At 39.9% G+C, this 13,660-nt stretch overlaps 1 protein-coding gene across 3 annotated transcripts in view; it reads right to left on the bottom strand.

Moving 5' to 3' along the window:
* The window catches only part of osbpl3b (oxysterol binding protein-like 3b), a 218,909-nt gene that overhangs the window by 20,737 nt on the left and 184,512 nt on the right, over positions 1 to 13,660 (bottom strand). For all 3 annotated transcript variants that reach the window (XM_043689591.2, XM_043689590.2, XM_043689594.2), the window contains one exon: positions 4,272 to 4,398. In XM_043689591.2, coding sequence (XP_043545526.2) covers positions 4,272 to 4,398 — 127 coding nt within the window. The remainder of the gene's footprint in view (positions 1 to 4,271; positions 4,399 to 13,660) is intronic.

Here is a 13,660-nt window from a genome sequence, read left to right as displayed (position 1 = left end):
TGCAGGCCACTGAGGTATAGAGGGAGCTGGATGCCATGGAACATGAATCATCAAAATTAGAATGAAGGTACAGGAAATGATTGGGGATAAATGAAATGTTGTTTATTGTAAGGGGAATAGAATATTTAAGAAGGGATGCTTTGCTGCAGTGATACAGGGAGAATGATCTGAAGGATATATACAGATTTGGTCTCCCTAGTCAACAAAGAAAGGAAATGTTTTTCAAGCAGCTCATGTAAGTTTATTCAACTGATTCCTGAGATTGGGGAGATTAAGAAAAAGGAATTGACAGGTTAGATGTGTAGCTACTGGAATTTAGATGAAAGAGGGGCGATCTTATTGAAACATTTAAGGGATCCTGAGCGGAACGGACAGGTTGGGTGCTGAAAGGATATTTCCTTGTGTGAGGAACCGGAGATAACCCATTTGAGACCGAGAGGAGGAAAATTATTTTCTCTAAGACAGTCTTTGGAACCTTTTGTCACAGACAGAGTTATCGGCAGCATTATTTAAGGAAGGAGACAAATTCTTGACTAACAGGGGAGTCAAATATCAACTGGGATCTGTCAGATCATGGAGTTAAGGATACGGTTAGATCTGCCATGTTCATACTATGTGGTAGAGAAGGCTTGATGGCCTGATGAACCTACTCCTACTCCTAATTCATCTTGATATGTCTGTTCCTATCTTCTCCTGGAACATTTAGTAATCAGGACGTGAAGAAGACAACAGTGTTCAAGCATCCACTCAGTGGCCAGTGCACTGCAGGTGATTTTGCAGATTTGCCCAAGTGTTTGTGGATCTGGCTTCAAGATGGACAATAGCACATTTTTGATTTCCATTGAATCCAGGGGAAGTGGCAGAGGCATTGGTGTGGAAATTCAGTGCTTTGGCAATCTTATGCATCACTGATGCACAGTCTGTGTTTCACTTCAGTACAGGAGTGTGGTGATGACATTTGCTATGTACATTATGACTTTTGGTGACTTAAGATTTTTGTTGTCAAACATGTGCTCTTGTAGATTGTGGAAGGCTGATCTGATGCAGCTGTGTTGGATTACCTCATTAACAACTGTCTTTTGAGAGAGAGAGATGGCTGCGAAGGTATAAAAAGTACTCAACATGTTCTTACAACATATATAGGTGGAATTCTTGGCTTACTGGGTGTATGGTACTGCATAAGTTTTGTTTTGACAGCTTTTAACACAGTTGCTGTATGCAGAATTGAAGAAGTCATGAACGACTGATAAACTGGCGCAATCTGAGCCATAACACTGCATTATCCCCAAACTATGGATCACATACACTTAAGGTGGTCAGTTTAATTTTGGCATTGACGGAGGTTAAAGTGATTTCTGGATATACAATATTTAACATTAACATCAAAGGCCAGTTGATCTTTGATGATGAGATGAATGATTTCAATCTCACTGCCTTGCTTGACCCTGGTCTAGATTCAGATCTCCCACTCACGATAGTTGTAGTCATATCATCCTAAATTGTCGGGTACAAAGGGGGAAATGGAATGAATTTAAATTATGATAACTTTTCCCCTCAAGTCCAAGACATGGAAGTATTGCTTGATTTATTCATTTCTCTTTTTACTCCCATCGCTTTCTGAGGTAGGCTGAACAGTGTCCCCCTAGTTTTCAAATTGCAATTATTAAAATAAACCCACAGCAAGCACCTTCAAGATTGGGCTTATTAACGAAACATAGGAAAATTGTTTTCCTACTCCATCCGCACACATAAGCACTCAAGAAATTAAGAAAGACAGGATAGAAGAGAAGTTATAAGTTACAAGTTTTGGTAAACCCACAGGTTTAAATCATTTCATGCAAACTATAACGTCTTGGAGGTCAGTGTCCAATAATAGTTTCCTGTCTTACAGGCAAAGTGTGGGCTTCTTTCCAGCCAGGAACTTGGAGGCAATGACACAGGGTCTGAAGCAGGCTGCCAACTCAACATGAAATCACACACTCCCTCTGAAGGTCAAACAGCAACCAACTTAGAATCCCAGACTAGTACACTGAGGTAGTTCAACCAACTCAGATTTCAGTCTTGCAACAATGTCGGATATTTCAGGTGCCGTGAATCAATCCAATTGGAAGTTGATTTAGCCAACAGCTAGGGAGCTAGTTTTACTTTACCATCAGAATTTCCATTACAAGGTGAAGAGGTAACTAAAAGTATAAAATCAGCAGCTACTTTAACACATTGGGTTTTGAGGCATTTTTTCAGTCCCCGTCTGGCTGCAAGCAGACAGACAGTCAATGATTTGGATTCCTCTTGTTGTTCCTGACACTTTCCTAGTCTTTGTCATCAAGTAAATCCACGTCACAGGTTCCATTGGAAGACTGAAGGTCATATTTTGTCTCAAGAACGAGTTCCTCAATCACTTGCCTGGCTGTAATCAAACACCTAATTGATTCCAATGGTGAGTATTAGAGCTCGGGACAGGTGGTGGGGTTTTTTTGCACGGGGTGGGGAGGAGGAGAAAGCATCTCTTACTTCTGTTGTGTCAAAACGTAGTAGTGTCTCAAGTAACATAGAACCACCTTGTTGTCCAAACTTAATTGCCCAATGAAAAATGGACTTGTCAGAACGCCAACACATTCTTAAATTAAATTCTGATTTTTGAGACTTAATTGATAGACTCAGCACATGTACAGAAGAATTACAGTGAAGACTATCATATACGTTTAACACAAAATACAAATGTAAACAAAATATAGGGAACATTATGGTATTGGTAACAATTTCCTGATATATTAGATACAACAGTGGGCAGAAAATCAAATGAAAATGTGATACACAAACACTAACATTATCAAACAAAAAGAAATCTTTTATTCAAAAGGTACCAGATTTTCAAAATTGTAAAATCTGTGAACAAACCCAGTCTATTGTAGATTACTACTATGGAGGGACTTTATCTGCTAGAACCTATCATTATAACATCTATTAACACGGCCTATCACAATAATTTGTCTGAGAAGAACAAATTCTTTAAATTCAATGTAAGAAATCCACTTGGACACAATCATGCTACTTGTCTTTCACAAACAGAATGGTTGCTGTTACATGTAATATTTCATTGTGTAGGAATTCAGGCAATTATGGGATGAGGCAAGGCATACACCCAAGTGCAAATAAAATGGATTTGTAATGATTAATTACAGAGGAATGTGTATTTGGGTGTGTGTATTACCAATTCCTGGGGCATAAACAAAATGTATTTTTTTTTGATGGAACTGTTTTATGTAGTTACTGAAGTAACTATTTTCTACCAATGTTATGTTGTAGACAACACATGCACAAAGGGATGTTCAAACATGCAAGTTTCAACAGTTTTGAATTGATCACGTAGTGATTCAGCACTTGAGCAAATATGCATTATTTAGAAAGCAGGAATGGGCCAGTTATGTCTAATCTGTTTTTTGTAAAGATTATGATTAAGGTAAAAGGGAGCGTTTATGAGTGTTATCCATACAAACTTCCAGAAGGCATTTAATAAGGTTGATACAGATTGAAAGTAAAATGCTCTGAAGTGGAGGTAGCCTTTAGAGTACGATTGGAAATTAGATGAAAAGTAAGGGCCACATCATAGGAATAAAGGATATGCATGGAGTTCAATTGATGGGTGGGCCAAGTGATCCTACGGATCTGTTATCTAGTCTCAATTTTTCACAAATTAATGGCTAAAGAAAGAACAGAGTTGTGCATCCAATTTTATGGATGATCCTAATTCTGGGAGTAAGGGTGGATGCAGATACAGTTACAATAGTTAAAAGACATTTGGATAAGTACATGAATAGGAAAGGTTTGGAGGGATAAGTTTCAGTTTTTCTCTGGTTGGATCGCTCAAGATTTTGAATACCTTCATCAAATCTCCTCTTAACCTTCTCAACTCAAAGAAGAACAACCTCAAACTCACAAATCTGTCTAACTAACTGAAATCCCTGACACCGTTGTCATTTTTCTCTCGCTCGACTAAGGCCATCTCATCTTTCCTAATGCATGGTGCCCAGAATTGAACATCATATTATAGAAACCCATTGCAAAACAGCACTGACAGCACATTGAATGAATTTGCAAATACAGTAGTTTGAAGAACTTGTTACAAAAATGATGGACCTTTGAAACTCTCTGGATTCATTAACAAATATGGGCTGAATGGTCTACTTTGATCATAACTTCTTGCAATTGGGAGTCCTGTGCTGGACAAGTAACAAAGCTGACTGAGGTGTTGCATTCATTAAACAACATACCTTTGATCAGGTCTGAATCTTGTATCAGTGCGTGGCAGGTATAACTTTTCATCAGGTTCCATTTCATTCAATCCTAGTGCATATTTGGTGAGACCGTAGTACTGCTCAAAATCTTTTGGCATGGCATCTACAAAGATGAATCAATACATAAATCTTAGGGACATGCCACACACAAATGTCAAACCAAAATGGAGTATCACATCAGCTGCCCAAGTTATAATAATCAAATCAATCATTTGCAGAAAATTAAAAGGAAAATGCTCAGAAAATCACTTTGAACTAGATAGAGAAGTCTGTGCAATTACATTTTAAATGGTAAATGTGAGTATTTTCCAATTTTAAAGAAGTATGAATAGAAACTTTGAGGAGAAAGTGAGGTCTGCAGATGCTGGAGATCAGAGCTGAAAATGTGTTGCTGGAAAAGCGCAGCAGGTCAGGCAGCATCCAGGGAACAGGAGAATCGACGTTTCAGAAACGTCGATTCTCCTGTTCCCTGGATGCTGCCTGACCTGCTGCGCTTTTCCAGCAACACATTTTCAGCTCTGAATAGAAACTTTGTTTATTGAAGTTATTGATTCCTAAAAAATTGACATCTCTTCTCCCCTGCATCCATTACCCTAGCCAAATAGTTTACTCAACACAGGTTTAGTTGAATTTTCATTAATTTTTCATAGGTTGTGGGTATCACTGACAGGATCAGCATTTGCTGCCTATCCCTTATTGTCCTTGATTGAGTGGCTTGTTCAGGTATTTCAGAGGGCAATTAAGGGTCAACAGCTTTGCTGAGAGTCTGGAGTCACATATAGACCTGATAAGCAAGGGATGGCAGATTTCCTTCCCAAAAGGATATTAGACATATGAAGACAACTGCAATGTCACAAGCACTGAAACAAGCTTTCAACTCCATATTTATTAACCGACTTCAAGTACTACCAACTACCATGGCAGGATTTGAACCCATGTCCCTATAGTATTAATGAGCCTCTTATTTACTAGTCCAGTGACATTACTGATACACCCTGTGAACAGTGCAATTTTTATTTGTATAAATCTTTTACACTTGCCATTAAATTTTTCCAAAATATGCCTGAAAAAATTATGATTCAACAAATGTTTGATTCTAATTAAAATAAATTGTGGGCATTCACTCAACAAATTTAGCATTTTGTCAGAAAAACTAGACAGCGATCTGAGTAAGCTTTGAATTTTGATATCTATGTAAACACTGTGCAAGTGATTATAGTTTGCGTAATCGTCTTGTCTGGAAAGAGCAATCCTGCTGATGGAATCTTCAGTGGAAATGCAGAAAATGGGCTCTCAAAGCTGAGTTTCCAAAAACAGGCTTAATTACACCATAAATTTGCAGTTTCAAATGCCAGTACAAATTTTCTTCATAAGTATGAGAACATAGAAATTCAAATGCAAAGGGCGAAAGACCTTGATAAACCTCATGCCCGAATCTCAATAATTTAAAAGAACTTTGCTAGATGTTCTGCTTACTTACCAATCAATAAGCTAATTTATTCCTTCAATTAGTCATGAACAGACTATTAAAAATATATAAATTGTCACGATGTACAGTCACTATCGACCAATGTCTTTGCACCCCAGGTGCTCTGGATACTAGAGTTTTGCTGTTCCAATACTCCTACAGTACTGAGCCTGCATTTCGTTGACATCAGAAGCAAATTTCAAAAGTTTAGATAAAACCACAGGTTATACAAGTAATAAGCCAAATATAATTTGATACTAAACAATGCTAGCTATCCTTTCATACTGCAATTTAAAAGATTAAAAATGAAAACCGAGCAGAAGGATTTTAAACACTGCAGCATCTTCCCACAACTCAGCAAGTGGTCCCATCTTGACACATCATGTGCATCAATTTTCTTACAGGCCAATCCTTCAGAAAATGGTGCTTTTAAAAAAAAATGGAGCTCTTCGCTTCAGATTCAGAAACTGTGAAATCAAACCCCCCAGAGTCCTGAACACATGTGCGATATGTGGAGCAGAGATGACAACTTGCCAAATTTAGCACAAAAATACAAAACACTTTATAGAAAAATCCGATGCTCTAGTTTTTTCCAGGTTTCTCTGTTTCAACAGAATGTGTTGAAAATCCTTGCTATGAGTTTAGCTCTAACATCATTAAAGACAGAGGAGGCTTTCCATGCAGAATCACCCTTCAAAATCACCTTCGGCAGAAGAATAATGTTGTAGAACACAGCTTCCTAAAAGGGTTGTTGAGACAACAAGAGGGATTAGGAGCTGACATTTTGTGATTATTATCCTCAAGGCAGAAAGAGAGTCCTGCAGCAAGGAGACAGGTCCCTAGACCCAAATTGGTCCATGCCGAACAAAATATCCATCCATGCTAACTCCATTTCCCTACACTTGACCTACATTTTTTCTAAACCTTTCCTATCCATGTCTTTGTCCAAGTGCCTTTTAAATGTTGTTTAATGTATGTGCCTCAACCACTTCCACTGGCAGCTCATTCCATATGCTTACCACCCTCTGAGTAAAAAAGTTGCCCCACAGGTTCCCTTTTATTCTTTCCCCTCTAACCTAAAATTAATGTCCTCTAGTCCTCGATTCACAAATCCTGGGAAATAGACTGAGTACATTCACCCTATCCGTGTCTCTCACCATTTTAAACACCTCTATAAAGTCCCCCCATAGTCTCCTAGGCTCCAAAGAGAAAAGTCCTAGCTTGTCCAAGCTCTCCCTATAACTCAGATCATTAAGTCCAGGCAACATCCTTGTAAATTTATTCATCACTCTTTCCAGTTTAATAACATCCTTCCTATAACAAGGTGACCAAAACTGAGCACAATACTCCAAGTGCAGCCTCACCAACGTCCTGTATGACTGCAATATAACTTCTCAACTTCCCTGACTGACGAAGGCCAATGTGCCAGAAGTCTTCTTCACTGCCCTGTCTACCTGTGACTCCACTTTCAGAGAACTGTGAACCTGAACTCCAAAATCCCTCTGTTCCACTACACTCCTTAAAACCCTACCATTCATCTTAAACTCCTACCTTGAAATGATTTTCCAAAATGTAAGACCTCATACTTATCCATATTAAACTCTATTTGCCATTTCTCGGCCCACTTCCCCAGCTGATCAAGGTCCTGCTGCAATTTCTGATAACCTTCCTCACTGTCCATGATAGCGCGTATTTTAGTGTCATCAGCAAACGTACCAATCGTGCCTTGCACATTCTCATCCAAATCAGTGATATAGATAACAAACAGCAATGGGCCCAGCAACCCCTGAGGCACTCCAATAGTCACAGGCCTCCAGCATCCTTCCACTATTACTCTCTGCTACCTACCATTAAGGGAATTTTGGATCCAATTTGCCAGCTTGCCCTGGATTCCATGTAATCTAAGCTTCCAGAGCAGCCTACTAAGTGAACCTTATCTTAATGTTTCCGTTGATGGGTGAGTGCCGAATCAGAGGACACAGCTTAAAAATACGGGGTAGACCATTTAGGACAGAGAGGAGGAGAAACTTCTTCACCCAGAGAGTGGTGGCTGTGTGGAATGCTCTGCCACAGAGGGCATTGGAGGCCCAGTCTCTGGATTCATTTAAGAAAGAGTCGGATAGAGCTCTCAAGGATTGCGGAATCAAGGGTTAAGGCAGGAACAGGATACTGATTAAGGATGATCAGCCATGATCATATTGAATGGTGGTGCAGGCTCGAAGGGCAGAATGGCCTACTCCTGCACCTATTGTCTATTGGCTATTAATGGTCACTCTCCTTCACCTGCTCTCACAAGACTTCTTGCATCCACTAACAGGAGGGGAAGATGTTTGGGATTGTTGGAGGTCAGGCAATCTCTGCAGAAGTTCCTCAGGGCAGTGTGCTAGGCCCAAACACCTTCACTCACTTTATCAATGACTTTCCCCTCTATCATAAAGTCAGAAGTGGGAATGATCATCAATGATTGCACAAATGTTCAGCCTCACTCATGACTCCTCAGATACTAAGGTTGTCCACGTTCAAATGCAACAAGATCTGGACAATATCCAGGCTTTTGCTGAAAAGTGACTAGTATCATTAGCACCACAGAAATGCCAGGCAATCGTCACGTCCAATAAGAGACAACCTAACCACCACCCTTTGACATGCAATGGCTCTACCAACACTGAATCCCCAACCACCAACATCCTGAGAAACCCAACTGCATTTGCCATAAAAACAGTGGTTACAAGAGCAGGTCAGAGGCTCGGAATCCTGCAGTGAGAAACTCACCTCCTGACTCCCCAAAGCTTGTCCAGCATCTACAAGACATAAGTCAGAAGCGCGAAGGAATACTCCCTACTTGCCTGGATAGGTGCAGCTCAGGTGAATGACCTGATGAAGGAGCAGCGCTCCGAAAGCTAGTACTTCTAAATAAATCTGTTGGACTATAACCTGGTGTTGTGTGATTTTTAACTTTGTCCACTCCGGTCCAACGCTGGCACCTCCACGTCATGGCTATCCAGGACAAAGTAACATTTTTGATTGGCACCACATCCACTTTCGCCACCACCGATGTTTGGTAGCAGCAGTGTGCCATTTACATAATGCACCGCCGAAACTGTCCAAAGATTCTTAAACAGCACTTTGCAAACCCATAACCACTTCCATCTAGAAGCCCAAGACCACCACTGACAAGTTCACCATCAAGGTACTCATCATCCTGACTTAGAAGTATATCACCATTCACTGAACTGCTGCAGTTCAAGAAAGCAACTCACCCCCATCTTCTAAAGGCAACTAGGGACAGGCAATCAATGATAGCCAGTCAGAGACATCCACAACCCATGATTGAACAAAAAAGCACTGTAACTGAAGTTCACTGCAGGCTCTTGTTGTAAGACAGCTGGCCTGGTGAAATAGCAATATTACACTGCATAAACTTACTGAGTAACAAGTGATCAATCAATCATTCAATTTATTTTGAGATGACTTATCATCTAGGCAATTCAATGCAATTTGTGCACCATTAAATTATTTCATGAAAATAATGTTCACCGATAGCTAAAAATTCTCATCTCATTCCATCTGCTCACTGATTTTGTAGCAATGTAGAGGTTATCGATAATCCAAACATGACCACTTTCACACATTTTAACAAAGAATGCAAAATATTCAGCAATTCCAATTGAGTAAAGTGCCAGAGGAAAAATGCAAAATCAGTGTTTTAAAAATATTTAATCAGATGATTTTAAAACAAATGACATTAAATGAAGAGTAAATTGTAAGTATCAAGTACAAATTTAACTTCACAAACTCAGTTCCAAAAAGGTAGAATTTTGTTTGTTCAAGATTAAGTGTGGAGGAGACAATAAAAGTGGCAGATATTTCCACTCAGGGTCCAGTTGGCTTTTCTTGTGCAAATATGTTCTTCTCAGCTCATTATATATATGTGCATTGATAAACTGCCAAATTATATGGCAGAGATTCAGGAATTCTGTTCCCAGACAGGACTTTCTGGGCACTATATTTAAAAGACTTCCAGACTGTGTTGCACTCTCTGCAATCCAGTAGCATCCTTAACCTCTGCTCATCATCCCCACCCTCCCTAGAGATATCAGAGACCAGGCAAAAAGTGGAGCCACCTTTTAACAATACAGCTTGAGAGATTCTCCTAAAAGCTGCCCAGAAGTAACGGCAATTTTGTTTTCTTGGGATTGTAACAGGAGGCCAATGAAACTGATGAAAGAAGCCATGGCAAAGGTGGCAACAGAGGTCAGCAATTATTCATGGCTCAAACACCTGACTCCTGTGCCACAAGAGGAAGAGTGATCTGCTCCACTCTTAAGGTATGTACTACTATCTACTCCATGCTTCATGCCCCTGTAAGTACACATTAGCATTGTCAAGTTGCTACTGCAGAGGACTGTAAACATGGCAGGCATCACTATCAGATGTTTCTCGTGCAAATTTCATTGCAGCTACCAACCCACTTGCACCACAATGGTATTACTTCTCACACATCTGCCAAAGTTTACACTTAAAGCAATAAAAAGGAGCTCCAACACTCAGCAGCTCACTGACTTCTTTTCACATGTAGGAGAATGTTCATATCTGGTAACTTTTCATGAAACATTTGTATGGAAACAAAACACAATTAGAAAAAATGGCTTTAATATGAGCACCTCAGGCAGCTCAAGTACAGACATCATAAAATGCTTCACTGTTTTTGCCAATACCTTCATTCAGGACACTTTAACATTCAACTTTCCCATACTACATTGCGAGTAACCGGTTACTCACAGTCCAGCACAGAATCATCTGGACGCCAGACTATCAGAAGTTGCTCACCAAAGTCATCTAATGAAGCAGGCTTCCTCTAGCACTGCTACTACCCCTGTCATCAAATGGCATCAGGATTACTAGTCGGAAAAGATTAAAATGCTGAAGTCACTTTGGACACAAGGGTATCCTTCTGTCGAACTTGACACAAATATAGCACTTGGTACAACAGTCCGGTGGTGTCTTTCAATCAGTTAAGGCTTCTAACTATCTACATTTTCCTTGCAGACTACTTTGATTATTCATGCACATGCTCTCACACATAGTCCTCTTTGCACTGCTCCAGAGGATAAGAATTAACTACTGCCTCTAGAAGGAAAATAACCGCTGGAAAACAGGAACTTAATACAGATATTTGGGTTCTGAGAGTTAAATTGATATAGCTCAGGCCCTCTATTTCTGTAACAGATGAATGTCTCTTGCAAAATGATGTGTGAATCACATAAATGCAGCTCCCATGTAATTCTATCTAACTCCACACTGATACTCTGGCCTGCAAACTGATTAGAACATTATTTGTGCCAAGGGAACAGACCAGTTTACAATTAACGACAACAAAGTATTTTAACATTTTAAAGGTAAAAAGCAAGCATTCTTTTAATGGAGGAATACCTCTGCACCCATCACTGATGTGTAGATGCTAATGCAAAAGGTTATTCATCCTCAAATTTAGACACTAACAGGGTTTCTCAGGCCTGTCTGCTTCATTGATATACTGCCTTGGCCATCTCAGCATTTTCATCATCACTGGTTCCCTCAACATCTTAACCAAACTGCCCTTCTTCTAGGTTCTTACTCCATTGCAGAGCTGTGCTGTGTAGGTTTCTGAAAACAATCACTCAGATCGTGTCAGGTGAGTGCTCCTTCTATTGTCTGGACACCCTCCGCAGACAATTTACTGATGGCTCTAAAGCAGACCTGGGCATTTTACGGCCTGCGGGCCATATCCGGCCCTTTGGTCATTCCTGTTTGGCCTGCATGAGGTCAATCTTAAATTAGAACATAAATGAAAAAGTATTTATGCCATGCACGCAATACAACTGTGTTGCTTTTGTTTTGAAAAGGTTGTTTTTTTTTATTTACATATGGACTCACACACGCGTGTATGTGCGTGTGTGAACAGCTAAAAGTGATGCTTGCTGGCTAGCCCTCAAAATGTCAGCTCACGCCAAGACAAGTTATGTCATATCCCACAAAATCGCCAGAATCAGTAAACTGTTTTCTCTTGAAGAGTTTATTAAGGAGTGCTTGTTGGACTGCCTGGAGAAAAAGGAGGCATTTGAGAATGTGCCCCTCTCCCGACACACTGTAACGAGAAGGATTGGGGACATCGTGAGAAATCTGGAGCTTCAACTGCAGCACAGAGCGGTTAACTTTGACTTTTTTCCCTTGGCTTTGGATGAGAGCTGCGACATACGTGACACAGCCCAGCTACTCATCTTCGTACATGGGATAACTACGGACTTTAAAATCACGGAGGAGCTGGCAGCCATGCAGTCAATGAAAGGAACAACAACTGGTAATGATTTGTTCATGGAGGTAAATGCATGTTTGGACACGTTGGAACTAAAATGGGACAAGCTGGTGGGTGTGACAACCGATGGTTGCCCAAATCTAACGGGAAAAAATGTTGGACTCTTAAAGAGAATGCAGGATAAAGTGACAGAAATTGACCCTGAACAGAAATTGGTATTTTTGCATTGTATTATACATCAGGAAGTGTTGTGTAAGTCAGTGTTAAAAACTAACCATGTGGTTGATGTTGTAACTAAAATAGTTAATTTCATCAGGGCAAGAGCTTTGAATCACAGGCAGTTTATTGCGCTTTTGGAGGAAAATGAGACTGAATATCGTGACATAGGCTACCACACAGCTGTCAGGTGGCCCAGCCTGGGCAAAATGCTGAAAAGTGTATGGAAGCTGAGAGAAGAGATTCAAGATTTCTGTGTGAAGAAAGGGAATGGCATTCCTCAGTTTTCAGATGCAGACTGGATTGCAGACCTTGGTTTTGCTGTTGATGTGACTGCACTTATGAATGAACTAAATGTGAAACTGCAGTGCAAGGGCCTTTTTGTGCGTGAAATGTACAACTTGGTGACGGCTTTTATGAGAAGGTTGCAGCTTCTCTCAAGCCAAATGGAGGACACCATTCTCACCCACTTGCCAACACTGAAGGAAGCCGCACCTTCAGCTGATCACCTCCACAGGTACTCATCCATGTTAGAAGTACTGCATGGTGAATTTTCAAAGCGATTTCAAGACTTTAAAACGGTTGAGAATGAAATGCACATGATTTTTTTCCCCATTTACATGCAATGTGGAGAATGCACCTAGTGATGTTCAGCTTGAACTCATTGAGCTGCAGTCTGACACACTTCTGGCAGAGTACTTTAGGTCAGTCTCACTGCTTGATTTTTACTCTTCCCTCAAAGAGGAGAACTTTCCACACATGAGGAGGCATGCTCACAAGATTCTAGTCCTCTTTGGATCTACCTATATATGCGAACAGACATTCTCAGTGATAAAGTTCAACAAATCCAAATACAGATCCTCTATCACTGATGATCACCTCTCAGCTGTCCTTCACAAATCCACCTCAGACATTCAACCAGATTTCAGTGCACTTGTTCAAGCCCAAAACAGACTGGATTTTTCTCACTAAACAAGTAAAATTAACTGAAAAACATCAATAGGACTTATTGCTTTTTGTATAGAGTTGTTTATTGTTTGTAATACTGAACAATAATGAAACAACTTTTCATTATTGGTTTGTGAGATTAACATGTTAAAAATAAAATGAAATACTGAAATTATTGTTTTTACTGTTTATTTCTTCTATATTTGACCTACTCCACAATTTCATATCTTTATTGTAACAGAATATCCTTATTCTTAAGTTTCAGTGCAAAACTATATCATTTAGTACTTTTTACAATGGAAGAAAATTAATACTGAGCAGAATTATGTTCAACTTATTGTTGGTTCGGCCCTCCAACACAACTCAGGTTTCTCATGTGGCCCCTTGGAAGAATTAATTGCCCACCCCTGCTCTAGAGGATGCTTGGGCAGCAATAAA

The sequence above is a fragment of the Chiloscyllium plagiosum genome, unplaced genomic scaffold, assembly GCF_037043375.1.
Source record: "Chiloscyllium plagiosum isolate Xiang-an unplaced genomic scaffold, Cpla_swu_hap1 HiC_scaffold_5, whole genome shotgun sequence".
In the NCBI taxonomy this organism is placed as follows: Eukaryota; Metazoa; Chordata; class Chondrichthyes; order Orectolobiformes; family Hemiscylliidae; genus Chiloscyllium; species Chiloscyllium plagiosum.
Note: the sequence above shows the minus strand (reverse complement) of the source record. Positions and strands in the feature narration are given on the sequence as shown.